At 35.0% G+C, this 26712-nt stretch overlaps 1 protein-coding gene across 30 annotated transcripts in view; it reads left to right on the forward strand.

Annotated features, from left to right (window-relative positions):
• Positions 1–25376, forward strand: part of MEF2C (myocyte enhancer factor 2C) — a 170480-nt gene extending 145104 nt beyond the window's left edge. For 11 of the 30 annotated variants that reach the window (XM_034959812.3, XM_034959815.3, XM_008976359.3 and 8 more), the window contains 5 exons: positions 11735–11907; positions 13394–13417; positions 14279–14408; positions 14998–15133; positions 20697–25376. In XM_034959812.3, the coding sequence (XP_034815703.1) occupies positions 11735–11907; positions 13394–13417; positions 14279–14408; positions 14998–15133; positions 20697–21018 (785 nt within the window). In that variant the 3' untranslated portion in view covers positions 21019–25376. The remainder of the gene's footprint in view (positions 1–11734; positions 11908–13393; positions 13418–14278; positions 14409–14997; positions 15134–20696) is intronic. The other 19 variants (XM_055112222.1, XM_055112218.1, XM_055112221.1 and 16 more) reach the window with 3 other exon arrangements.
• Positions 25377–26712: the final 1336 nt, after the last annotated feature.

The raw sequence follows: 26712 nt of genomic DNA on the forward strand, positions 1-26712 counted from the left end.
CTACATAGCTATTTGACAGTAAGGCAAAGGAGATTTATGTATATTGGTTAATAATTTTAATTGGCATTTATTGTAAATTAGATATAATTTTATATAAAAAGAAACTAACATCTGTTTTCTTATTTTGATTGTTAATTGTTGACTATTTTATGCATTTGGTTATCAAGCATTGTCACTTCTGGAATGCTTAATTTATGTCAGCTAAATACGTAGAGAGTTGATGGTGGCAGTGTACTGCCGTGGATAAATATTGAGCAGTGAATAAGAGATCTGGTTTCCAGACTCTGGAAAGACTCCATCTAGCAAGACCTTAGGTCATGACTCAGCACCTTTGAACTTAGTACTTAGTCAGATTGGAGATAAGAAACAAATATTTTTACAATCCATTTACACGCAATGTTTTATGATAATATAATCATAAAATTTTGCTTATGTTTTTGTAATTCATCTAGCATTGAAAAAGAAAAAACTTAGCATATTACAAAATAGAACTAAGTGGAAAGAGGAAAGGTCAGACAATGCTTAATTTTTCTGTACCAGTACCATTGTTTTGCAAGTATTTGTTTTCAAGAATACTTATCAAAAATTTCTTGGCTGACTTTCTTATTGGCCAGAAAGACTTCTCTGCAATTCTTACTTAGTGACTTAAAATATCAGTGAAGTGGTTAAAAATTTAGTTTAAAAAATTGGCTTTAACAAGTTTGCATTTTTTGTTGCCCAGGAAAACATAACTTAAGATTGCAATATTCAAGAAAGGGAGAAAGATACTTAATTACCCTCAAATAAGAAAAGTAATTGTTAGTATAAAGATACAATTTTTATATTATTTTAAAAATATTATTAAGCAGCAAATGAAAAAAATCTAGGTTAATAGTTGGGTTCTGTTTTGAAAGTATTGTTCCATTAGTTTGAATTGTTCTGAATTAAAAATTCTGAATTCATTTGCAGTTTTACCTTGGGAGTTCACCCAAAACATAAGTAAATAACTAACGGCATTGCTTTATTATTATTATTTATGAAATTAAGTAACAATGGTATTTTTAACCCAAACCAAGTTTATCAAGATTAAAGGAAAAAAAAAAAAACCTAGTCCTCAAATTAGATAGCTACAGCATGTGGTATGCAGCTACTGCCAAGAAAATCAGTGTTCACTTTCCATATACAAAACCAGGCAAATTATAGATAAACCATTACCTTGATACCATTCTCTAGGGGCTCATGTTGAAGTGGGAAAGGCAGGTCAAAGACAAGACAAATGAAAAATGTTACAGGTTAAGTCAGGATGTTGTAAAATATGCCTTCGACCCCTTTGGTTTGACTTCATTCTTAAGGAGTTTGATTTCCAGAGGAAAAAAAGAAAATTTTAGGTTATAACTTTCTAGAGAGTGTTTTAGCAGATTTTAGAGCCCTTTGTTTATCCTGATTTCTGACTTCACAAATTGTATCCTTTTTATCCTCTATCCTTCTATATATACAGTAAAGTACTGTGAAGATTGGTTTCTTTACTCATATCCCATTGATTTAACCTAATAGTGTGAAGGATAATAAAACCTTGGTTGTTTTTAATATTAAATTCAAGCAGTTAATACTTCCCCCTGAAATACTAGTTTTATTCAGAATTTGTCTTTTTTTCTCAAAGCAGTCTTTTCTCTTTATACACCTATTAGGTTCCTCTTCCCTATCTTTGGCATCACGATAAGATTTTATTTGGAGATAACACAGAAAGGAAAGCTTTTTTCATAATCATCAGTGATGTGACATTGTGCATCAGTAGAGAGCAGATGCTGAAGGGGGGATTTGGTTAAAAACCCCCTCTTTTGGAAATCAGTTTTTTACTTACCAGGGACTTTCTCACTCGGTGCTTCAAGGCTGTCAGCCAAGAGTATAATCTGCTGTTTTTAGACAAACCTTTGCCAATCACTTAAATTTTGCAGTTACACTTACATAGTATGTTTCAGTTGAATTTCAATCCAAAGAATATTTAGTCATGATACAGTATCATATTTGAAAGATCATTAGCTATGTTAAACTTAAGTATTATACCAAGAACCTTGGATAAACAGTTTAAATTTATAACCAACTGATACATCCAAAAGGTGCTAAGTATTCACTGTGTTTATTTATTATTGCTCCATTTCAATTGTTTTAACTGAACTCAATATTTAAGTTTATCTATTTTACTAGACATTATGCCTTCTTTTTACAATTTCTTGACCTTAGAGTCCACCCACCACCTCCAGTTATTATAAAGAACCGATTATGTTGTATTTAAAGTATAAGGAGGAAAAAGCCCTGCTATACTAATATAGAACATTATAATATAGTAGTAAGAGAAAACTAAATCTATGGCCAGTTTACATATTCAAACATTATAACATTAATTTACATAACAATCAAGAAAACTGAATCTTTAGTTGGCTCTAATATTAAGCAACTCAGTGAAAACCGTAAAACCATGGACCAAAATTTTTGCCCAAGGAGTAGTTTGGGAAAAGATTCCAGAGGCAGATATTCAAAAAAATAAATCAACCAAGGAAAGTATGTGATATACAAATTATTTTAGGGATGGCACTATTGCCCTTGAAAAGTCTGTTAAACTCCTCTTTTTCAGGATTGTTGTAAAAATTAAATGAGATAACTGATGGAAGGGGTCTAGCACAGTTTCTGCCCCAGAGTAAGTACCTGTTAATAAATGTGAGCTATGGTTATAATCATCTACATTCTTGATTTTCTAGCCTTTCTGGTTATAATGTTTAGCTTAATGCAGTTCCAGTAGTATTTATGAAATGTGTGGTGAAGGGAGCACACCAGTAGGCTTCACAGAGATGTCCAGCACGGGGCTCCTATCCTCAAGGGTGGAAGTAAAGCAGATGTATTAATAAATCTGAAGCAGAATGTGAGAGCAGTACAGTACAGTGCAACACATTTCACTTTGAACGTTATGAACTTCTGATGTGTTCGCAGCAGTTGTGTAAATGTTAAAACCACAAGTAATTATTCTTTCTCTTCTGTCATGCTCTCTCTAATTTATACTGTCTCAATATTTTTGTTTATAAAAATGACTGAAAGAATGAGCGATTGTGTCAATAATGAAGACACCCCCTCATTTTTAGCAAAGAGACAGCCCCAAAATCTCAAGAAGTGAACAATTAAATGAGTCATAAATCTATCATTCATAGTTAAATGGAATTTTTTAAAGATAGTGTGGTTCAATAGCATTTTTATGATGAATTAAAAAACTATCCCTTCAGTAAATCAGTACCCAAAGGAGAATGATATTTGGGTTTTTTTTTTTTTTTGTACTGGAAACATCAGATTGTCAATTTCTTCCTTATTTGCAAATACAAGGATGCATGCTAAATCTCAGACATCTGGCTTTTGTAATGTAGTGGTAGCAACCTGCATTTTGGATTCAAATCAAAGCCTCTTCCTTGCTGACAGGGTGATCTCAGTCAAGTAACGGAAGCTTCTTAAGCCTCAGTTTCCTCATCTGTCAAAAGCTGGGATGGTGATGCCTAAATCCGCATGACAGTTAGGACAAATGAGAAAATGTTTGCCAACACAAACCTACTTGATGGACTCTCAATCTTTGGAAAAACAACTTAGTAATAAGTAAAAATTCTTTACCTCTCCCTCACAATCCAGAGCTTACACAGTATGTGCTGTACGTTAAAAGCTCATTGTCTCATTGACAGACTGTTAATTTCACACACACACACACATACACACACACACACACACGCAAAATCGCTGAACAAAACACAGCCCAAGAAACATCAAGGACAAATAGGCTAGATATGAAATTCCTGAAGCTCTGGTCCAGCATCAGGTGACATGGTCAAAGAGAAGAGACAGCTCTCTTTTTAGAACGTCTGATGCCCCTGAATTGGTATGGCCAAGAATAGTTCTTGGCTTTGGTATAGTCTTGGGGTATTTCTCTAAGAATATACCACAGAATGCACTGAGGTTTCACAGAAGTTTCTTCATAGTTTAACATTATGCATTATTATATAATTTCCCTAAGAAACCCCCAGAAAAAGTGGAGCCTTTATTTTGTGTGGAAGAATCCCTAATTAGGAGTCTTTAGCAAGATAAGAATCAGAAATCTGATTTGCCCCCTTTCTACATTAAGCATATTGAAATTTTCATCATTCCCAGATTTCTGACCCCTGAATGTTTTGTGGTTGCCTTTTCTCTTAGAGCTATTCAATGTAAAATATCTTTTTTTCTCAAAAAAATAAAAATAAAAACAAAACTGATTTTGATACACAACAGCTGAATAACTCACAGTTCCTAGCATATGTAACAAGGTTTCAGGCATTCAGTCTAGGACTGCAGTCTAGAAGATCATATTTTTCCACTAATTTTTTTTCAACTCTCACTTCCAGTAGAGTAGGGGATTGTATGAGCAAGTTTATGATACACAAGTTAAAGTAATTTTCTATAAAAAGATGTATGTTCATTTGAGGCACAAAACAATATCCTGATATTGGAAACTAACTTTTAATCTTAAAACTTTAAAAACTAAAATATAAAATTAATTGATGATAGTGAGCATTATTATGTATGTGACATTTCCTGTCTAACAACCCAGTATGCTGTAACTGTTTTCAAAATTGCTTTTTTTTTTTAAAGTGAGTAAAACATTTTGTTGAAGTAAAAGCAGCAAATTGATACTTCAGAGGTCCAGCTATGTGTTCAGCTTAATGTTTTCCTGTGGCAATTTGCTTCAAATCCCTCAAAATCAGATACTATTAACAAATTACTAAACAAAATTATTTTTATACATTTATATATTAGAAGTTATTTCCCGGGTAACAACTAATCGCGGATACTAAAAAATACTGGACATTTCACTGTAACATTGGGTGTTTCTGATAGAAGCTGGTCTCTTAAATTGACAGTAAGTAAGTAAGCATCGTTACCATTTAAGTATATTACAGGGGAGAAGATTATTGACTAAAATATTACAAAATCTACTTTTAAAAGCATATTTAATCATCCACTCAAAATAGCACACTAAAAGTTAAAGCAGCTACTCTGGTGTTCAGTGTAGCTAAACTCAGTATTTCCTACGTGTAAATATTTATTTATCCAGAAAGAGACCAGAAATATGGTTTGAACATCACCATTCTGTGCCTCTTTATGAGAATTCAGTGTCTTCTGAACCAGAACTACTATTTACTATGCCCAAGTTGACCTTACAACATGTCCCTCAAACTTGCACATCACCTCTGGCTTAGGACAACCTTGACTGTCCTGTCCCTAGTTGTGTCCTCTCTTCATTTGTATCCCCATAATTTGCAAATGAGACTCGACATAGAAAGGCTTTCACTATTTCAGAGCATGACTTGTTCTGAAGGAGCAGTGTAGTGTTGTACTTCAGGGCACGGACTCTGGACATACTGCTTGGGTTCAAATCATAGCTCCACCAGTTGATAGCTGTTTGACATTGAGCAAATTCCTGGACCTCTCTTTTCTTCAGTTTTCTCATTTCTCATTTTTCATAGGGATACTATTAGTATCCCACAGGGTTGTTCTTGTGAAGATTAAAAGTGCTTTATATCCATGTATAATATCTAGCACTTACATAGCAGTTACAAGTGCCTGGTACTCTTCTGAGCAGTTAATGTGTATGCTTAATGTTGTGTTGTTGGTAAATAATACTATACACTGTGTTAGCGATTGCTAATATTGTTGGATGGTAAGATTCTCAATGACTGCCTCAGATGAGTACCTGAGAGCCTCTCATTCAGATTACTTTCATGCTTCTCTCACACTAGGGAAATACTTCTATTGAGAAAACTAAGGCTCAGTAGGGTTGAGAGAACTCTTAACAGAAACATTTTGAGTAGAACCTAGATTCCTCTGCCTTATCTTTTTTTTGTCCCCAACTCCTGGATGCCTGTAAACCTTTCTCTCTGCGCTGCCTCATTCAGACATCATTTCTCATGTATTCTAGAGCAAGGCATTCTAACTAGTTTCTCTAACAGCAGTCCAACCCCCTTTTGTCTCTCCTTTCCACTGCCATCATTGTTCCTTTCCTAACACAAATTTAATAAAGCTAACAACTAAGAAGCTATCTTAGGCACTCATTTTCTAGAGTATAAAATTTGGTAAAAGCTTAGTATAAAGCCTACAGTGTAAAGTTAACATAATCTTAGAGGTTCATGTTAGCCAAGCCTTCTTTTTCAACTTCGGAAAACTTTCTGCTCTTCAAGATCCATTGTTTCATCTTCAGAGGAATGCCCCTCCTTCTAAACTCTGAGATCTCTCTGTCCTGCATTCCTTCTCTCCGCAAAGCGTCTCTCTGAACCATCTGATAAATTCCTATTCACTCTTAATAGCCATCCTGCCACCATTCTTTTTCCTAGGATATCATGCAGCTTACCTTTTGGTGAAAAGTTCTGTATGAGTAAATTAGTATTGAGATTTACCTTGATATAACGACAACCTGTGGCAACAAATACTCGTCAGTGTGGAAGAAAATACCAGAGACTTCAACTTTTCATTTTCATTAGGGAAAATATCTGACTTGTTTAATTCTACCACTTGCAGTTAGCTAAGGTAATGTGCTGTGAAATGATTAACAGGTGCAACAGGTAGAAAAGACGCTTTAATTTACTCTCTATAAACAAATTTAGTAGGTGGGCACTTATATGATTTCCTGGCTTTCATATTATAAATTTCCTGGCTTTCATAGATAAGCAGTTTGTCTCAATAGTGTACTTGGTCATCAATTTGCAATCATTATCTAAAATATAAAATTTTCTCAAGTAGCATAAAGAGAAGAGACCCTTGATGTTTCAATTTAACAAGTTACTCATTACATTTTCAGTTCTCACCTCATTGTCCCTCAATAACTTACCTTTTAGTGCCTTTCCTGAATAATTCTTAATTTTTCTAGCATATTCTATATATCTATTTGTGAAGCACCTGAAACATATAAAGAACTAGTACTCTGTATTATCACTGCCACTAATTGCAGCAGAGGGGAGTGAATTCAGTGTGGGCTGAAGTTGTCTGAAAGGCATCATGAAAGAGTTGGAACTTTAGTTGATCCTTAAAAGATAAATTTGAATTAAACAGGAGAGCCAATACTGCCAGTTATTGAACTGCTAGAGCAAAGATTTGCATATATTCCGAGGACCATAAGGCAGGCTGTGACCATTGGAAATTAGGTTTCATAGATAGAGTGTGTCAACTGTAGACAGTTCTGAGAGCCATGCAGGGCACTGACTCAACTGTGTTAAGCACTCATGTATGAAAAAGGAACATGATGGAAGTAGCAGTTCAGAAAGACTTCCTTGAGTGGGTTGGTTAGCATCACACAAATGCACAAAAGTTTGCATACAGCTTTAAGGAACTCCTCTGAAGGCCTGAAACTCCTCTTAAGGCCTGGTGAAGAACCCCTCAACTAGAGACCAGACGCCCAGATGGAGAGTTGCTGAAATATTTATTCAAATGGTGATGAAAGCCAAAGCTAAGATGGTGGCAGTGGAAGTAGAGACAGGCATTTTTGAAGAAAAATGAATAAGATTTGGTATCTCATTGGATATGGAGATGGAAGAAGGAGAGGGGATAATGGAAGATGACAGTTTGGTAGATTAAAAAATGGTTATGCCAATGGCAGAATTAGCCATGGTCCATAGTGACTAATTCTGTTTATGCTTATTAGTCTTATATGCTTGTATTCATAATTCAAAGTCCTAGAAAAGAAAAAGAAACAAGTGAAGAAAACTCAAAATGCCTAAACATCCAAATAAAGTTTCAGAACTTTGAGCTCAAAGAGAGCTACATGTTCAAGTGAGCTCTGTGAGACAAGGCAAAATGCCTTCCTCATAATATCTTAAGCCAGGAATATGTTCTTTGAATTTACAACTTCTTAAAATAGGAGTCAATAAAAAAAAAATGCAGCAAGTGTTTGCAAGTTAACTGGGGAGAAAAATGTTTTTCTCCTAACACCACATTCAAGTTCTATGTATTGACACTAACTTTAATATGAGTATATACAAACTTGTAACCAGAAGAGGTAGATTCTCTAATCCTTTATGTAAGTTAACTCATATATGCTTAAATTTGTTATTTTTATGTAAAACAATATTTTTAATCAAATGAAACTATAAAACAAACTGACTCTAAAGTTGGTCTGTTCTTCATTTTCTTATAATCTATAATCAGGAAATCCATTCACTCCTGCTTTATAATTTTTGTGCCTTTAAGTGGTCAGAGGAATGTGACATCTGCATACAGTCACGTCTAAATTGATAATTGTCCAGGCAGAGGGTAATTTTAAAACATAGCATGAAAAAAGGTTGAATCCGTATATTAGAAGGTTGTTGAGAGGTGGTGTTTCCCACCTCCCGGACCCCTGAATTTAAATGCGACCATTCTCTTTGGTGAATTTATCTTAAGGTGGGACAACAGGCTCAACACAGGCCGCAGCGTTCTGAGTGAGGAGGAGGCTGTGGTTTCCCAGCCGGTTTAAATGCAGGCTCTTCTTAGCAGTAAACCACACGCATGTATTCATCATTGATTTTCAAATCATAGGTTTCTATATCACTGGTTTAGGATCCACAGTCTTGCATTCCTGAATCTATATTATGCCCAAAGAATAACAATTTGGTGGCTGGAAACAGAAATGGTTATTATACGGCTCCAAAATGCTAGCTGGCACAATATGCTAAAAACAGCAGAAATTCACTAGCAAAAAGCAGAATTTATTTGTTCTTAAAAATAACTTGATGCTCTAAAAATATGAATGTAAGAAGTGTCATCATGGTTCAAAATATTTTACATTTCAATATGTAAACACCTTAAAATATGTGACTAATCTTCTAAAATGGCGTAATTTCCAAATAACAGGAAATATTCCAAGAGAAAAATAGAAGGCTTTTAAAATCAATTTTTTTAGTTTTGAGGTATTTATTGAATGAAAAGCTACAATGTATGTTTACTTTTTTTTCCCCTACTGCTGCCCTGAATCACTGTTTAAAATGTGGGCAAAAAGATATAGGCTTTGTTGGAATTTCTCAGAGAGTTTACTGTAGAAAATGCTAAAAAAAAAAAAAAAACTTTTCTCAAGGCCTCCGTGAAGCATTTCCATTTTCGCACACTGGCCCAGTGCTTGTCATATCACAGGACAACACATTTCACGAAGCGGTTTTACTTCCTTTTAGCAAAATAACTCCTCCATGCAAACCAGTATCGGCATCTACCGAGCTGGGGTTTTAGTTTCTTCTGATCTATTCAAGCTTCATTGCACTGCTTAACAGACTTTTTTCTCCCCCTTCTTTTGAAATTACCCAGCTAATTTTCCATTTGATTGTTTATATAAACCAGATCTCACACAGGCTTAATAGATAAGTGACATATGTCTTCAGTGTGTCCATCTGACCTTCAGCTGACAGCAAAGTATAGAGCAGAATTGACCTTGATGTTCTTATTCTCTTTTTATCCCATAGAATCTATTAATTCAAACTAAGTTCATAACATATTCACAAAAATGATTCAGGATGACATATTAAATATAAAACTCCTCTAAGCACTCCATTTTGTCAAGCATTTTTTTTTTAAGTGAACATACTCTCTTTTGTTTGTTTTTTTCTTCTAGTGAGAGAAAGTAAATGCATTGTTTTATGTAACAGCTTTTGCCATGGAATACTGTTCGAATTTACTGTAAAGAAAATTTTGGGGTTTGTCATATTTATCTAGCTTTAGAGAATTTGGCTAATTTTCCAGAAGTTTTCTTATAGAAGGGAATTGATATTCAGATTCAACCAACATTTCTTAAGTGACTTCTGTCACTTAACACACGTTTTGGGGATGTCCAGTTTGCTTTATTTTTGTTTTTTTGCCCCAGGAACTGGGATAATTTTATTCATAATCCAATTGACAGACTTAATCTTGTAGTTATTTGTTATATATTCAGCCTGTTTATTCATGCATAAAATGAGACAGGTAAATGAATGGGATATGAAGAACAAATCTGCTTTATACAGTGTGCCTCAAATATATTTTGCTTCTAAAGATGTTCCCATAAATATCTCCTGAAATATACCTTTGCTCTGCCTTCCCAGTTCCTCATGGCCTCTATCTCAGACCATCAAAGTAGTCTCCAGACTGGTCCACACTAGCAGGCCTTACTAATTCCTGAGTATACCAATGCCAGTAGATCTTTCTGACCACTTAGAGGTCTGTGTCATACCTCTACTCTGAAACTTTCATTTCCACCATATAAACCCAAGGACTTTTAGCCTGGAATTTGAGATCTCCACAGCCCAACCCCTGTATCCCTCCAGAGCCTCTGACACCCCTCTCTTTTCACGGGTCCCCTTCTAAACAGGTTCCTCTCAGTGCCCCTTACCATGCTCTTTAAACTCCTACCTCAGCCCTTTCCTACTGCCTAGTCACAAGCCTAACATATCTTCCTATGGCCTTTCTTTAAGGCCCTCATCAATTCCTGCCTCTTCCGTGAATCTTTTATTGGATCACCTCTTCTCTCCCGGGAACTCAATAACACTTAATCTGGATTACTCTGCAGGCACCTCACCCTACGCTGCCTTGTATTGGTCTTTATGTTTTCCATGAGTACGTATTGGATTACCACAAAGAGATTTCAGAGCTTTTCAAGCCTGGGGCCTTGTCTTTGCATCCTCACTGGGTAGCACACAATCTCACTCATGCAGGGGTAATAGATACTTGTGTTTTGTAATGATGGCAATAACAATGAGGTTTAACTGTCTGCTTTAGAAAGCTTCAGAAAACAACTGTCTAGTTTCTAGCAAGGATTGTTGAATCAGGTAGCTGAGTTCTCTTATTCTCCCTTCAGAGGCAGTGGAGGAAATCAGCAGATGTCTTTCTGAGTCCACTGTCATGCCAGCTCTGCTGGCATTTGTAATCAACTCCTCCCTAGCTCTCTTGGTCATATTTTGAAATATGAAAAATGCAGACCTTGGGATACCCACTTTTCTGTTAGTAGGATACTGAACATCAGAGACCTAAGAAAACCCTTTCAGTCTTCCAGTTCAATGGCTATTCCTGTGCCTTGGTGAATCAGCACTTTAGCGGAGGCATCATCACTTCATTTCAGCTCCAGGGAAGGAGTCTTGCTTTCTGAAGTTCTGTGTGAGGAGGAAAGCAAGGGTTGTACACTGAACTTAGTAAGGAGGGCAAAGCAGATGGAAGAAAAACCATAGAGAGAATTCACTCAGAGAAAAGCGGAACTGAACAGCAAAATGTGTAAGCGGCTTCCCCTCCTCCTGCATGTCCTAGAAATTACAGTCTTGCTGGTATGCCCTTTCTTCATTTAAGGACACACAGACACACAAAATAAAACCCAAACCAGTGAACTGAAAGAGTGAGTCACGCCAGCCAGGCCTCCGCCAAGCTAGTCAATTAAAGCGCAAGACCAGTTCTGTGCTTTTCTTAGACCCTGAACTACTGTCTGACTTTCTTCCTGAATATTTTTGATAGGAAAAAAAGTATATGCTGACTTCTGAGCAAGTTGATGTATATTGGCTCTCTTCTCATAAAAAGTTTTTAATCTTCCTTCAGAGGACTATTGAATAATTAATTGGGTTACTTGTCCCATGGAGGTCAAATCAGTCATCCTATGGTTTTGCAATGTATGTCTTACCATTAAGCTTTTGTTTTTATTCTCATGTTGTGTATTCTTCGGAAACATATTTGACCTAGATTTCTTCCTAAATGCTTTATTGTTTTTTGTTAACAGGGAACGGGTATGGCAATCCCCGAAACTCACCAGGTCTGCTGGTCTCACCTGGTAACTTGAACAAGAATATGCAAGCAAAATCTCCTCCCCCAATGAATTTAGGAATGAATAACCGTAAACCAGATCTCCGAGTTCTTATTCCACCAGGCAGCAAGAATACGATGCCATCAGTGGTAATACAAAACTACATTTTAAATAAATATTGATAATGTTTTGTATATGTTTTGCTGTTTTTGTATTTGTCTAACTTGATGAATTACTTAACATTCTCCCAGAAAATTAACACACCAGTGCCATTGACAGAGCCTTGCTTGTATTTAGCTATTATTTCTGGTAACTGGTTTGCATTTCCCTTTTCCGTGTAAAAAAATATATATATATCTGGTGAACTTCACTAGGCTGATGTTCTAGGATAAGAAAAACATTTTCTTTTAAGGCTTTCAATTTATAGTTGGAAAAAAATCAGACACTACCATCGGTCAATCTCTACGTCCCATAAGCAGAGTAATAATAGGTAATGAGGTACTTCATAACATAGTATTTTTACAATATTTATGTCCTCAACATGCTAACAATGAGAAAATACTTTCCACAATTTCTAAATGAACTTTCTCCTGTTAATTAGCAAATCCTTTCTTAGATGTATTGCAATGATGATATCTAATACATTGCATGCCTGCACACTGCCTCATTTCATCTTTCCATACATGTACTTCATGAAAATAGCTCTCTCTCAAAAGCAAATTAAAATCCTAGGCATTTTAGGAACAAAGGTTATATTTTACATCAAAAAAGAATTGTAGCACCTCTAAGAAAGATAAATAAATAAGAAATTTTAAATAGAGATTATATCCCCAGACTCTGTCATTTTTCTTTCTTCTGGTTCTGCATGCCTAAGATGAAGATAATGTTATGGGACCAAATTCAACAACAAAGAGACTTACATCAGTGTTCTACAAATTAGCTTTGCTTAAGAGCAAGAACGTTTAAAACCAAGATTCGGTAGACAAATTTAGATCATTCTGCAAACACATTTTTTTTTCTTTCTCTGCTCTGTGGCAAGCTTCAGGGTAAAACAGTCCTGTGAGCTGATTAGTTTATTATGGCACAGTGCAGATTAATTTTGAATATCAACCAAAAACATCACATAATATGCAACATTCCCTTCAGAAAAAAACTGGGTCTAATAAATATAACCTCCTACAGGGCTACAGCCAAGCAGTGTGGGCCGTGCATGGCAGGCCATCTCTATCAACAGATTTATTCCAGGTCCCTTAAAACTGATGCTGTCCCAGGGAATCTGTGATGGGTCAGTTAGGTCCCTCTCTGGCAGCCAGGTGTGTAGCTCCCCTTCCTCCAGCAAGTGAGGTTTCAAAGCACAGTCTTTTTTTTTCCTTCAAAATGAAGTGATGAAATAATGAACATTGAGACACTGACCTGGGCTGAAAACCGGGTAGATTGTCTTCACATTTGAGACAAACAGCTCATTAAGGGAAACAAAGAATGTCTTTGTAAGGAGTTATCTTTGGAGTCTGGGTTTTAAAACTGTTTAAACTGTTGTGTCTATCGGAAGATGCTTTTCCTTTTGTTGAAAAGATTTTGCCCAATTATAAATATTTACGGACACTAATTAATAAAACTCCTTCCGCATGCTCTCAGTCTGAGGATGTCGACCTGCTTTTGGTAAGTGGTGAGAGCGCTTCCCTCAAATGGCATGTGCAAAGCTACTTTTAGGTAGAGGTGGTAGCTTTGATAAAATTGGAAGATATTGGAAGTTACCACAGTATGTCAACATTGATTATGTTTAAATACCATTAATTTCTGGCATCACTCACAGGTGAAAAGAATGTCAGGTTTTTTTTTTTGTTTCAATATTTTTTCTGTTTTCAATATTTTAGGACAATTTATAGTAAAATTCAAACAAAAGTATTCTTTCACTACATAAAACTAAAATATTTCTTCTTCTGGGAATTAAAGTCTCGTGATTTTAAGTTTATGTGGTGGATCTTTTATCTCTTTACTGTAATGAGTTAAATATTCGCATTAGCTGCTTTGCCATCTAGTTTGAGGGAAGTTTAGAAGAATCTGAACAAAGTGGTCACAGCACCACCTGCTGGTCAAAATATAACATGAGCCCCTACTCATTTGCTCTCTGCTGTATGTAGAACTGAACATAAAAACTACCATGGTTGATTTTAATTTTTTTTAATTTGCATTTGAATGAAAACTGAAACAATGGAAGTACAGTATACATATTTCATCAGTTTTCAACATAGTCTGTTTTTACCCATAATAAAGCTATGGTACTTGTTACTAGTTCAGTTGCCTAGGAGATACTGATGTAATGGGTTACTATGGCAACAACTGGTCTCTTGAAGGATTGTAAATGATAGGGTTGGCAGAGTTCATAGAGACACATGTTAAATGATTAATTTCATGAGATTTGTACCAAGTTATCTCTTTATGTGCAAAACTAATACTGAAATCTAATATTTTTAACTTTTAAAAAATTCATCAGTAATGTCTTTTTATTTACTTTAAAAGAATCAAAGGATAAATAACTCCCAGTCGGCTCAGTCATTGGCTACCCCAGTGGTTTCCGTAGCAACTCCTACTTTACCAGGACAAGGAATGGGAGGATATCCATCAGCCATTTCAACAACATATGGTACCGGTGAGTAGCTTTGTCATGTGCAATTAGTACACTAAATACTTTTTATTGAAAAGCAAGATGAAAAAGTTATCTTTTACTCTATTAGGAAGCTTTATTTAGGGCCTGCGCTGTCCACAGCACTGCAGCATTACCCATTCTTTACTAAGACAAAGTGAATATCCACATTTTTCTTTCTTAACTGACTGAAAGTTTTATTTATGCAACCTGAGTTCAAAATAGAAACACACTTTCAAGAAAATTGAGCTGTTTCTTTGATGTAATAAAAAGCTCACTTTCTCAGGATTGTTTAACATTTCTACATCATCAAATATGTACATACCTTTACACTAGATTGTAGTTCTAATAAACTAGAATTGCAGACTATGCTACTTCAGAGCATTCGTGGAATACTTATTTTTGGTTTATAGTATATTCCTTTTAAATTAGAATTATCGCTGATGCTTTATCTCCCCTCCCCTCAAAATTAAAAATATCTATAATAACAATAATCCTAATAGAATATTTTGGAAATTGAAAATGTTTATTCTATTTACCATTTGATAATTTCTAAATTTAATATTTTCCCTTGTTGTTTTATTCTTTAATCTAGAGTACTCTCTGAGTAGTGCAGACCTGTCATCTCTGTCTGGGTTTAACACCGCCAGCGCTCTTCACCTTGGTTCAGTAACTGGCTGGCAACAGCAACACCTACATAACATGCCACCATCTGCCCTCAGTCAGTTGGGGTAAGCAATATTATTTTTTATAGTATAATTTTAGAATGCATTTTGAAAAACAAATGACAATCTCTAAATATGTGCTTCAATATCCCATTAACGGGTATAAAATTCTACTTTATTGAAATCCAAGTGTAATTTTCAGATCAATACTTTTCAAGTAGCTTAAATCTTATATACCTGTTTTTTAAGAGGACAGCGAGCTCTGTAATAATGAGGTAAATTCTTTCCTTATTGTTTTAGGCTACATTTGTTTCCACTTCTATCAGTGATATAATTTTTATTTAGTTTTCACACAGTTCATTTGGGACATAAGAAGGCATTTATAGTATAAGCTTAGATATTTGAGAATTTTTCTTTTTTCACATAAACCATATAGTTTATGCTAATGTTAACCTAATACACATAGGAACAACTAGTCAATTGATACACAGGCTTCATGTATTTATAATGTACTCATAGTATAGTTGTATACTTATAGATATTTTAAGAAATATATGTATATAATACTAACTAGTACATATAATACTAATTACCTAAATTTGGATATAAAAATAATTTTTGTTTTATGTAGTCAGAGGATGTATCTTTCTGCCCCCTTGTGGTAGTTTTCAGATATGTCTTTATCATAGAAATGACTCCTGTCATTTATCTATGGAAACGTTCAAACCTTTAAAAAGCTCTGAATTCACAATTCACACTATTTCATATAAAACAAATCATTTTTTTAAAAAAGCTTAAAACATTAACTGAAAGCCTGACTGTAAATTTAATAAGTCCAAAATTGCAATTAATCTTCAAAAGAAAATACCAGGAGGATATAAAATATTTAAAGATAACAAGCTTTTATATTTTAAAAATATTCTGTCTGCCTAGCCCACTTTTACTTTTCTGCTTAGCCATTTGTTATCGTTAATCACTTAGCTGTATTAGTTAACTAGTTATATATCCATATGTCTAAGGAGACAGTGAGAATAAAACACTGATTAGTATAAAAGTCACTGATTTATACCACAACTTTGTGTCTCTTATGTTTGCTGGTGCCCTCTCTCCCCCCACCCACTAGCTTTCACATGATAGTGATTTAGCATATATTAGTGATCTGATTATGAAATATTCACCCGTACACTGTTTGCTTATGTTCATCCTACCCGCTAATCACTGTCATTGAAAATCTAACCTTTCATTTAAATAGTAAGATAAATTCACGTGATACTGTTGGTCAGCTTTCTTGAAAGATAGTTAACTTTGAAGACACATTACATATTGATCAGCGCAGAGTTTTATCTTTTTAGGACACTTAAATTTTCTCTGGAATGTTAACTATTCAAGTAGACATTAACTGTGGGAACTTCTTCAGGTAATTATCACCAAGCACATAATTCCATCCAGGCAACTAAAAAATATGTACATGTATACATATTTTGTACAAAATATCAACTGCTGTGGCTTAGCAGGGAATCCACTGAACATGATTCTTGTCAAAAATAAACATAACTGCTTATTTCCCATTTTTTTCACAAAATTCATCCATTATAGGGCTAGATTTCCCTAAAAGTTATCAATGTCAAAAGCCATATTATTTTCTCTGAATGTGGCTTTTTTTTGTTTTCAATAGTACCTGATAATTTATATTTTTACATATAAACACATTTATTTACATATTTTAACTGTACTACAATTTTAAAACTCTTTTCTATTACAAGGAAGAATCTAATTCTCTGCTGCCTCTAATAGAGGTTTCAGAAAATGAGAAAGGAGGGACAGTCTTAGACAGAAAGGAACTGAATTACAACAGCCAAAGGTTAAGCATTTTGTTCAGCTCCCGGTTCCTTTCAACACTTAATTTCGTTGTGCTTAATTTGACTCTTAGTTTTCTCTGTGAGTTTTAATTGCACTTAATCACTTCCCTTACCCCTCAAATCAACGGAATGACCCTTCCAGTCCTTCCACTGTTGGCCCTTCTCTCTCTCTGCTTCACACACACTCTTTCTCTCCCTCTCACAATCACACACAGAGTAGTAGCTTTTTGAAAGGAGGTTCTTTCACATGGACTACCTCATATTCACACGATTAAATGTTAAACTGTTTTTTAAAAAAATCCCAAGCTGCAATACTTATGTAAAGTAATTCACATGAGCATCCTTAATTCTTTACAGTGTAAATCAATTTAAAAAGAATTGATACATTTTCCAGGCCAAAGTTGTCACAGAGATTTGTGTTGCGGGCTCACATTCTTTTGGCTAGAGACAATGTTCATAGCAGAGTGGAATATATTTCAGCTCCACCAAAGTAGATATTCCCAACAGCCCAAGACGGTTACCACAATTCTTTCTCAAAATTGCAAAACCATAAACAGAGTTCTTCATATTTTGTCCATGGAAAAAAAGTTCATTTTGTCCTTTGGAGCTTTAAGTCTTCAAAGCTATACTTTTAAAACCTAGTATCTGATTTTATCTAAGCAAGCTAAGTAAGCAACACAAATTGATTTGCTATAGGGAGAGAGATGGCTGACAGAGGAACTTGCCATCAAGAGTTAATGAAAGTCCTTTGAATACTAATATTTGATGTAGTGTAACACTAAGTTTTAGTGTTTTTCTAAACTACCACCTATAAAAAGGGCAACCTGTTTTCTGGAAGCATTTCCATACATCATCTTTGTTGATGTGGGTGTTCAGTACATACTGAGAGAGAGAACTCTGAGTAGAGATGACTTATAAAAGGTTAGGTTAAATATAGTTTGATAGTCTAATTTCCAGGCGGAGGCAGTAAAAATTTTGAATAAAACTATCCAGTCATGTTTGATTTCTGAACAATTATGGGAAAGGGTAGGAGTTTTCCCAATTCAAAAGCATCTGTAATAGATGAAAATTTGCATAGAGGACTTGATATGGGTAACTTGCATATCTGGCTTCTATCTCCCCACCCACCTCTTTATCACCCACCCACACATATACAGTATTTCACAATTATCCAGGTCTATAATTATTCGTGTCTATATTTTGTTCTCAAGTAGACTAACATGCTTATATCTGAACCTAGCATATATGCAGTTGTTATTTTAATGCTACTTTTTTCTTTTCAAGAAAATACTTCTTTGTTAACAGAGACTAGCCATTCTACTTTATATCCTATGTCACAGTATAATGAAGCTGAATCTAAGATATCACTTGCATTTTACTACTGTGGATTTAGTCCCCAGAACTACTCAAAATGCTTCATGTATGTTTTCAGTGTCAAATGAAATTCCACCAAAAGATAAATTTAAGCTAGTCTGTTTGTAGAAAGGGATAACCAATAACTGTTACATCTTTCATGGGGAAGATACACAGCTAAACCTATACAGGCCAGTTAACATAGGGAGATGATGCAAAGAGGTGAATAATGCAGCTTCCAAAAACTGTATTAAAGAAACAGAATTTTGGTTATATTATTTTTCCCTTACCTTGTCTAGATTAACTGCTTAGACTGTCCAACTCACCAATTTTTTCTTCTAATTTTCTATGTCACCCTCCCTGTGAAGACATAATCTGTATGTCAAAGAGCAAGCAAAAGTATTTATTGATATATCACTTTTTATTTTCAGACTCCTAATTCATATTCATTATTAAATAGTTGTGTGATTCATAGCAGAAGCATTTAATTAAATTTTAGTGAAATGGTCTTTCTTAGAGCCAGGAAAATTCTTTATTCCAGAAATCAAAAGACGATTTCCTCAAACATCAAAATGAATCACTAAGTAACTTTGAACCAAGATAAAATAGTCTACCATTATGAATCCTTTTGAAATACAGGTGTTCCCTCTCCCCATTTTAACAAGGCTTATTTAATTAAAACTTTTGGAAAATTAGTAAACTGATAGACTATAAATTAATCAGCTACAAATAAATAGCTCCAAATATAAACAGGTGTTTGAAAATTATATACAGTCAGTGTACTTTCTTGATATAAATGCTAACACTGCTTTGATTATATAAGATCATAAAAGCTAGAGAAAGAGATGCTTATTAAGGAAACAAATAATTCTCCTTTATATTATTCTCTACATTAGCTCATCTATTTATTAATAGGAGAAGGAAAGTAATTCTTTGCCAGTAGGTGGTGCTTTTGTACAAAACATCACTCAAAGATAAACTCGTTTCTGACTAATTTTATATCACTACACATCTTGAGTTTGTATTGCATCTCCCAAAAAGCCAGCCCCAAGTTACTTCACTTTTTTTCTGAAATATATACTTTTTCTCTCAGTGCTCATAATGACATTGTTAGTGCCAACTAATTCTCTCCACTGGAAAGCAGCATAATTACATACATTAGTAAGTAGGCTTGCTTTCCTTTGTTTAAAATGGGTGTGTCTGTATGGATAATTCTTCACTTGGATTCTTCCTCAGTAAAAGAGAGTACCATGCTCTTTTGACAATATAGTCAAGTAATCCTGACTCTAGCTCTGGAAGTCAGTGTAATTAGTGTAAGAAGAGTAAAAGCATCTTAAAATTGATGCGAGCAATGCCACTATGGTTTATCCTGATCAAAGTCATTGTGATTGCTAATCTACACTTAAGGGCTTAATGCTTTTTTCCTCTAGAATTCCAAGTTTCTAAATTTTCCCAGATTTTGGAAAAAGGAAAAATTATTCTCTCTGGGAATATATGAGGATTAAGGATTATAAACACAGTAAAATCACACTACATCCTTCTTGGCAACAAGCTTTCCTTAGGCAACACCAGATTCATCAACTAATGCCAATGATAAATAAGAGGAGTGGTAGCCTAAGAACCGCACGCATCAGGGAGTGACATTAATAAAATTGAGGTCATTGTGGAACACAAAGTATTTTCATCTCATGTAACTGCAAAAGGATGAAGAAAGTCAAATTATCAGTTTTAATGGAGTAGAAAGTCTTAAGTGTTTGAAAACCAACGTTTAAACTTTCTGCAGATAATTTTCAATTTCCCTCCCCCTTTCCATTTTTTCCACCTCCAAAGCTTTTTACCAGATATAGTTATTGTGCAGCATTTGAGTTCTAGTCATTTAAAATTTAACTCCCTTCACTTTCTCTGAAGACTATGTGATTCCATCTGTATGTGCTTATTAATTGGAGGCAAATATTTATATTGATAATAAGCTTTTAAAAATAATATTCAAACACAAGCATTAGTAAATCAAGGAAGTCTAATTCCAGAGCTAAACACTGTATCTAAATGCTTAGAAATTTAATTTTTAGAACTAGTCTAGGGATAGAGTCCATGAACACAGAAAATGCTTTTTCCATTGTGTCTTAAACCTTTCTGAAATGGTAACCTATATGTTTAGGGAGCCTCTCGGAGACTAGAGATATAATTCATGAGGCCTGGACCAGTTAAATACTGTAATTACTACCGGGCAAATCAACAAAGGCATCCTAAATCGCCCTGAGAAGGCGATGCCCTTATGTGCTTCCAAGCACGTTCTCTTCACTCTGGGCATGCTCTGGTGTCTATGCGAGTCTTTAAGCTGATGTTTGATGTAATTGTGAGTTCCTGGGGCCTCCAGGCCTCCTTCATCTGTAACTGGGTTTCCTTTCCTCCTACAGAGCTTGCACTAGCACTCATTTATCTCAGAGTTCAAATCTCTCCCTGCCTTCTACTCAAAGCCTCAACATCAAGTCAGAACCTGTTTCTCCTCCTAGAGACCGTACCACCACCCCTTCGAGATACCCACAACACACGCGCCACGAGGCGGGGAGATCTCCTGTTGACAGCTTGAGCAGCTGTAGCAGTTCGTACGACGGGAGCGACCGAGAGGATCACCGGAACGAATTCCACTCCCCCATTGGACTCACCAGACCTTCGCCGGACGAAAGGGAAAGTCCCTCAGTCAAGCGCATGCGACTTTCTGAAGGATGGGCAACATGATCAGATTATTACTTACTAGTTTTTTTTTTTTCTTGCAGTGTGTGTGTGTGCTATACCTTAATGGGGAAGGGGGGTCGATATGCATTATATGTGCCGTGTGTGGAAAAAAAAAAAAGTCAGGTACTCTGTTTTGTAAAAGTACTTTTAAATTGCCTCAGTGATACAGTATAAAGATAAACAGAAATGCTGAGATAAGCTTAGCACTTGAGTTGTACAACAGAACACTTGTACAAAATAGATTTTAAGGCTAACTTCTTTTCACTGTTGTGCTCCTTTGCAAAATGTATGTTACAATAGATAGTGTCATGTTGCAGGTTCAACGTTATTTACATGTAAATAGACAAAAGGAAACATTTGCCAAAAGCGGCAGATCTTTACTGAAAGAGAGAGCAGCTGTTATGCAACATATAGAAAAATGTATAGATGCTTGGACAGACCCGGGAATGGGTGGCCATTGGTAAATGTTAGGAACACACCAGGTCACCTGACATCCCAAGAATGCTCACAAACCTGCAGGCATATCATTGGCGTATGGCACTCATTAAAAAGGATCAAAGACCATTAAAAGAGGACCATACCTATTAAAAAAAAATGTGGAGTTGGAGGGCTAACGTATTTAATTAAATAAATAAATAAATCTGGGTCTGCATCTCTTATTAAATAAAAATATAAAAATATGTACATTACATTTTGCTTATTTTCATATAAAAGGTAAGACAGAGTTTGCAAAGCATTTGTGGCTTTTTGTAGTTTACTTAAGCCAAAATGTGTTTTTTTCCCCTTGATAGCTTCGCTAATATTTTAAACAGTCCTGTAAAAAACCAAAAAGGACTTTTTGTATAGAAAGCACTACCCTAAGCCATGAAGAACTCCATGCTTTGCTAACCAAGATAACTGTTTTCTCTTTGTAGAAGTTTTGTTTTTGAAATGTGTATTTCTAATTATATAAAATATTAAGAATCTTTTAAAAAATCTGTGAAATTAACATGCTTGTGTATAGCTTTCTAATATATATAATATTATGGTAATAGCAGAAGTTTTGTTATCTTAATAGCGGGAGGGGGGTATATTTGTGCAGTTGCACATTTGAGTAACTATTTTCTTTCTGTTTTCTTTTACTCTGCTTACATTTTATAAGTTTAAGGTCAGCTGTCAAAAGGATAACCTGTGGGGTTAGAACATATCACATTGCAACACCCTAAATTGTTTTTAATACATTAGCAATCTATTGGGTCAACTGACATCCATTGTATATACTAGTTTCTTTCATGCTATTTTTATTTTGTTTTTTGCATTTTTATCAAATGCAGGGCCCCTTTCTGATCTCACCATTTCACCATGCATCTTGGAATTCAGTAAGTGCATATCCTAACTTGCCCATATTCTAAATCATCTGGTTGGTTTTCAGCCTAGAATTTGATACGCTTTTTAGAAATATGCCCAGAATAGAAAAGCTATGTTGGGGCACATGTCCTGCAAATATGGCCCTAGAAACAAGTGATATGGAATTTACTTGGTGAATAAGTTATAAATTCCCACAGAAGAAAAATGTGAAAGACTGGGTGCTAGACAAGAAGGAAGCAGGTAAAGGGATAGTTGCTTTGTCATCCGTTTTTAATTATTTTAACTGACCCTTGACAATCTTGTCAGCAATATAGGACTGTTGAACAATCCCGGTGTGTCAGGACCCCCAAATGTCACTTCTGCATAAAGCATGTATGTCATCTATTTTTTCTTCAATAAAGAGATTTAATAGCCATTTCAAGAAATCCCATAAAGAACCTCTCTATGTCCCTTTTTTTAATTTAAAAAAATGACTCTTGTCTAATATTCGTCTATAAGGGATTAATTTTCAGACCCTTTAATAAGTGAGTGCCATAAGAAAGTCAATATATATTGTTTAAAAGATATTTCAGTCTAGGAAAGATTTTCCTTCTCTTGGAATGTGAAGATCTGTCGATTCATCTCCAATCATATGCATTGACATACACAGCAAAGAAGATATAGGCAGTAATATCAACACTGCTATATCATGTGTAGGACATTTCTTATCCATTTTTTCTCTTTTACTTGCATAGTTGCTATGTGTTTCTCATTGTAAAAGGCTGCCGCTGGGTGGCAGAAGCCAAGAGACCTTATTAACTAGGCTATATTTTTCTTAACTTGATCTGAAATCCACAATTAGACCACAATGCACCTTTGGTTGTATCCATAAAGGATGCTAGCCTGCCTTGTACTAATGTTTTATATACTAAAAAAAAAAAATCTATCAACCATTTCATATATATCCCACTACTCAAGGTATCCATGGAACATGAAAGAATAACATTTATGCAGAGGAAAAACAAAAACATCCCTGAAAATATACACACTCATACACACACACGCACAGGGGAAAAAAATAAGAAAACCATTTTCCTCACCATAGACTTGATCCCATCCTTACAACCCATCCTTCTAACTTGATGTGTATAAAATATGCAAACATGTCACAAATGTTCTTTGTCATTTCAAAATACTTTAGTATATCAATATCAGTAGATACCAGTGGGTGGGAAAGGGTCATTACATGAAAATATGAAGAAATAGCCATATTAGTTTTTTAACCTGCAATTTGCCTCAGCAACAAAGAAAAAGTGAATTTTTAATGCTGAAGATAAAGTAAGCTAAAGTACCAGCAGAAGCCTTGGCTATTTATAGCAGTTCTGACAATAGCTTTATAAGAACATGAAGAGAACAGAATCACTTGAAAATGGATGCCAGTCATCTCTTGTTCCCACTACTGAATTCTTATAAAGTGGTGGCAAGATAGCGAAGGGATAATCTGAGAATTTTTTAAAGATGATTTAATGAGAAGAAGCACAATTTTGATTGTGATGAGTCACTTTCTGTAAACAATCTTGGTCTATCTTTACCCTTATACCTTATCTGTAATTTACCATTTATTGTATTTGCAAAGCTAGTATGGTTTTTAATCACAGTAAATCCTTTGTATTCCAGACTTTAGGGCAGAGCCCTGAGGGAGTATTATTTTACATAACCCATCCTAGAGTAACATTTTAGGCAACATTCTTCATTGCAAGTAAAAGATCCATAAGTGGCATTTTACACGGCTGCGAGTATTGTTATATCTAATCCTATTTTAAAAGATTTTTAGTAATATGAAGCTTGAATACTGGTAACAGTGATGCAATATACGCAAGCTGCACAACCTGTATATTGTATGCATTGCTGCGTGGAGGCTGTTTATTTCAACCTTTTTAAAAATTGTGTTTTTTAGTAAAATGGCTTATTTTTTCCCAAAGGTGGAATTTAGCATTTTGTAATGATGAATATAAAAATACCTGTCATCCCCAGATCATTTAAAAGTTAACTAAAGTGAGAATGAAAAAACAAAATTCCAAGACACTTTTTAAAAGAATGTCTGCCCTCACACACTTTTATGGATTTGTTTTTCTTACATACCCATCTTTTAACTTAGAGATAGCATTTTTTGCCCTCTTTATTTTGTTGTTTGTTTCTCCAGAGAGTAAACGCTTTGTAGTTCTTTCTTTAAAAAACATTTTTTTTAAAGAAGAAGCCACTTGAACCCTCAATAAAGGCTGTTGCCTAAGCATGGCATACTTCATCTGTTCTCATTTGTGCCATCTGCCGTGATGTCGTCACTTTTATGGCGTTAATTTCCTGCCACTACAGATCTTTTGAAGATTGCTGGAATACTGGTGTCTGTTAGAATGCTTCAGACTACAGATATAATTAAAGGCTTTTCTTAATATGTTTTAACCAAAGATGTGGAGCAATCCAAGCCACATATCTTCTACATCAAATTTTTCCATTTTGGTTATTTTCATAATCTGGTATTGCATTTTGCCTTCCCTGTTCATACCTCAAATTGATTCATACCTCAGTTTAATTCAGAGAGGTCAGTTAAGTGACGGATTCTGTTGTGGTTTGAATGCAGTACCAGTGTTCTCTTCGAGCAAAGTAGACCTGGGTCACTGTAGGCATAGGACTTGGATTGCTTCAGATGGTTTGCTGTATCATTTTTCTTCTTTTTCTTTTCCTGGGGACTTGTTTCCATTAAATGAGAGTAATTAAAATCGCTTGTAAATGAGGGCATACAAGCATTTGCAACAAATATTCAAATAGAGGCTCACAGCGGCATAAGCTGGACTTTGTCGCCACTAGATGACAAGATGTTATAACTAAGTTAAACCACATCTGTGTATCTCAAGGGACTTAATTCAGCTGTCTGTAGTGAATAAAAGTGGGAAATTTTCAAAAGTTTCTCCTGCTGGAAATAAGGTATAATTTGTATTTTGCAGACAATTCAGTAAAGTTACTGGCTTTCTTAGTGATGCAGTGTCCGTGGTGCATTTTTTTAAATTAATGTTTTGCTGTTTAAATTTATTCAATTTTATTGTGTTTTTTAAAAAGCAGCTTATGCCACAAGCACAAATGAGCTTTCTCAGTTTTCAACTCAAAATATTATATGAAAAGATGGATATGTGTGTCTGTGTGGGAGGGGTGTGAATTGGATAACAGTTCTTAGGGTATTACAGAATTCAGCCAGTGGTGGAAGTTTAAGGTTCTTGTTGAATGGTTCAACTTCTTTATCAAAGAAGTTCCATGAAGATCTTTGATAACCTGTTTAAATGTACAGAATTTTTCAAAAGCCACTGTGAAAAGCAGTACCGTAAGTTATTTTTTAACTAAAATCTGTAGAAAGTGTTTCCAAAAGCAGTTCCTTTTTTCTTCATCAAAGTAATTTCTAAAAGTTGAAAACATAGGCTTATAAATCTGAATAAATTAGTGAATTCATACATTTTAGAGACTATCAATATATCCATTATTAACATTCAATAATAATCTCTAAAGGGGAATGTCCTTAAAAAGATTGATACAAAGATTAATTTAAAAACTGAAAAGGAAAACAAGACACCACCAATTAGCCAGCTGGAGAACTTGGACTTTTGCATTAGTAGTGATATCTGCTCCAAAAAGAATGCAGTTCGAGGAAATGTTGCATATGGCTTCAAAATAGCAGTGCTTTCTGCTTTGTTCTCTTGTATTCATTTTCAGCAAACATGTATTAAGCAATTATTATATGTAACTCGTGGTGATTCCAGGATGAATGAAGTTGTAGCCCTTTCTCTTAGGAAACTTATAAATTAATAGGAGATAAAAGGCATTCTCAGGGAAGTCTACAAAGTGCTATGAGGGAGCCACTTTGGCCATCCTGGGGCAGAGCAGACCAGAGGCTCAGAGCATGGACACTTCCTCATCCACCCAGCAGAAGCCTTTCACTTGATTTTGAAGGTGGGCAGGATTGAGAAAGGCCCAGAAGGGGATGAGTTCAAAGCTGTTTGTGGGCATGTGACCCCTGCAGTCACAGATGGCCCCAGCTTGTGTTTCGTTTAGTGTTCTGCTATCATTATCCTGATAATATCCTGATAATAAAATTGTCCTTAATAATTTTATATTTGAGTTTGAATGTTGTAAGCAAAGTCCTGTAGGACAATAGAGCATGTGCCTGAACAGAAGAGATACACAGGAAAAAGTGAACTGTTTTATATTTTAGTACCTTTAACAGAGAGAACCTTTTATTTCACTTTTTCAACAAGGACTTCCACATTTTCATTCTGCACTGGGCCCTGGAATCATGACACCATCCCTGGATGTGGGCATTTCACA

Source organism: Pan paniscus, chromosome 4 (genome assembly GCF_029289425.2).
Source record: "Pan paniscus chromosome 4, NHGRI_mPanPan1-v2.0_pri, whole genome shotgun sequence".
Lineage (NCBI taxonomy): Eukaryota > Metazoa > Chordata > Mammalia > Primates > Hominidae > Pan > Pan paniscus.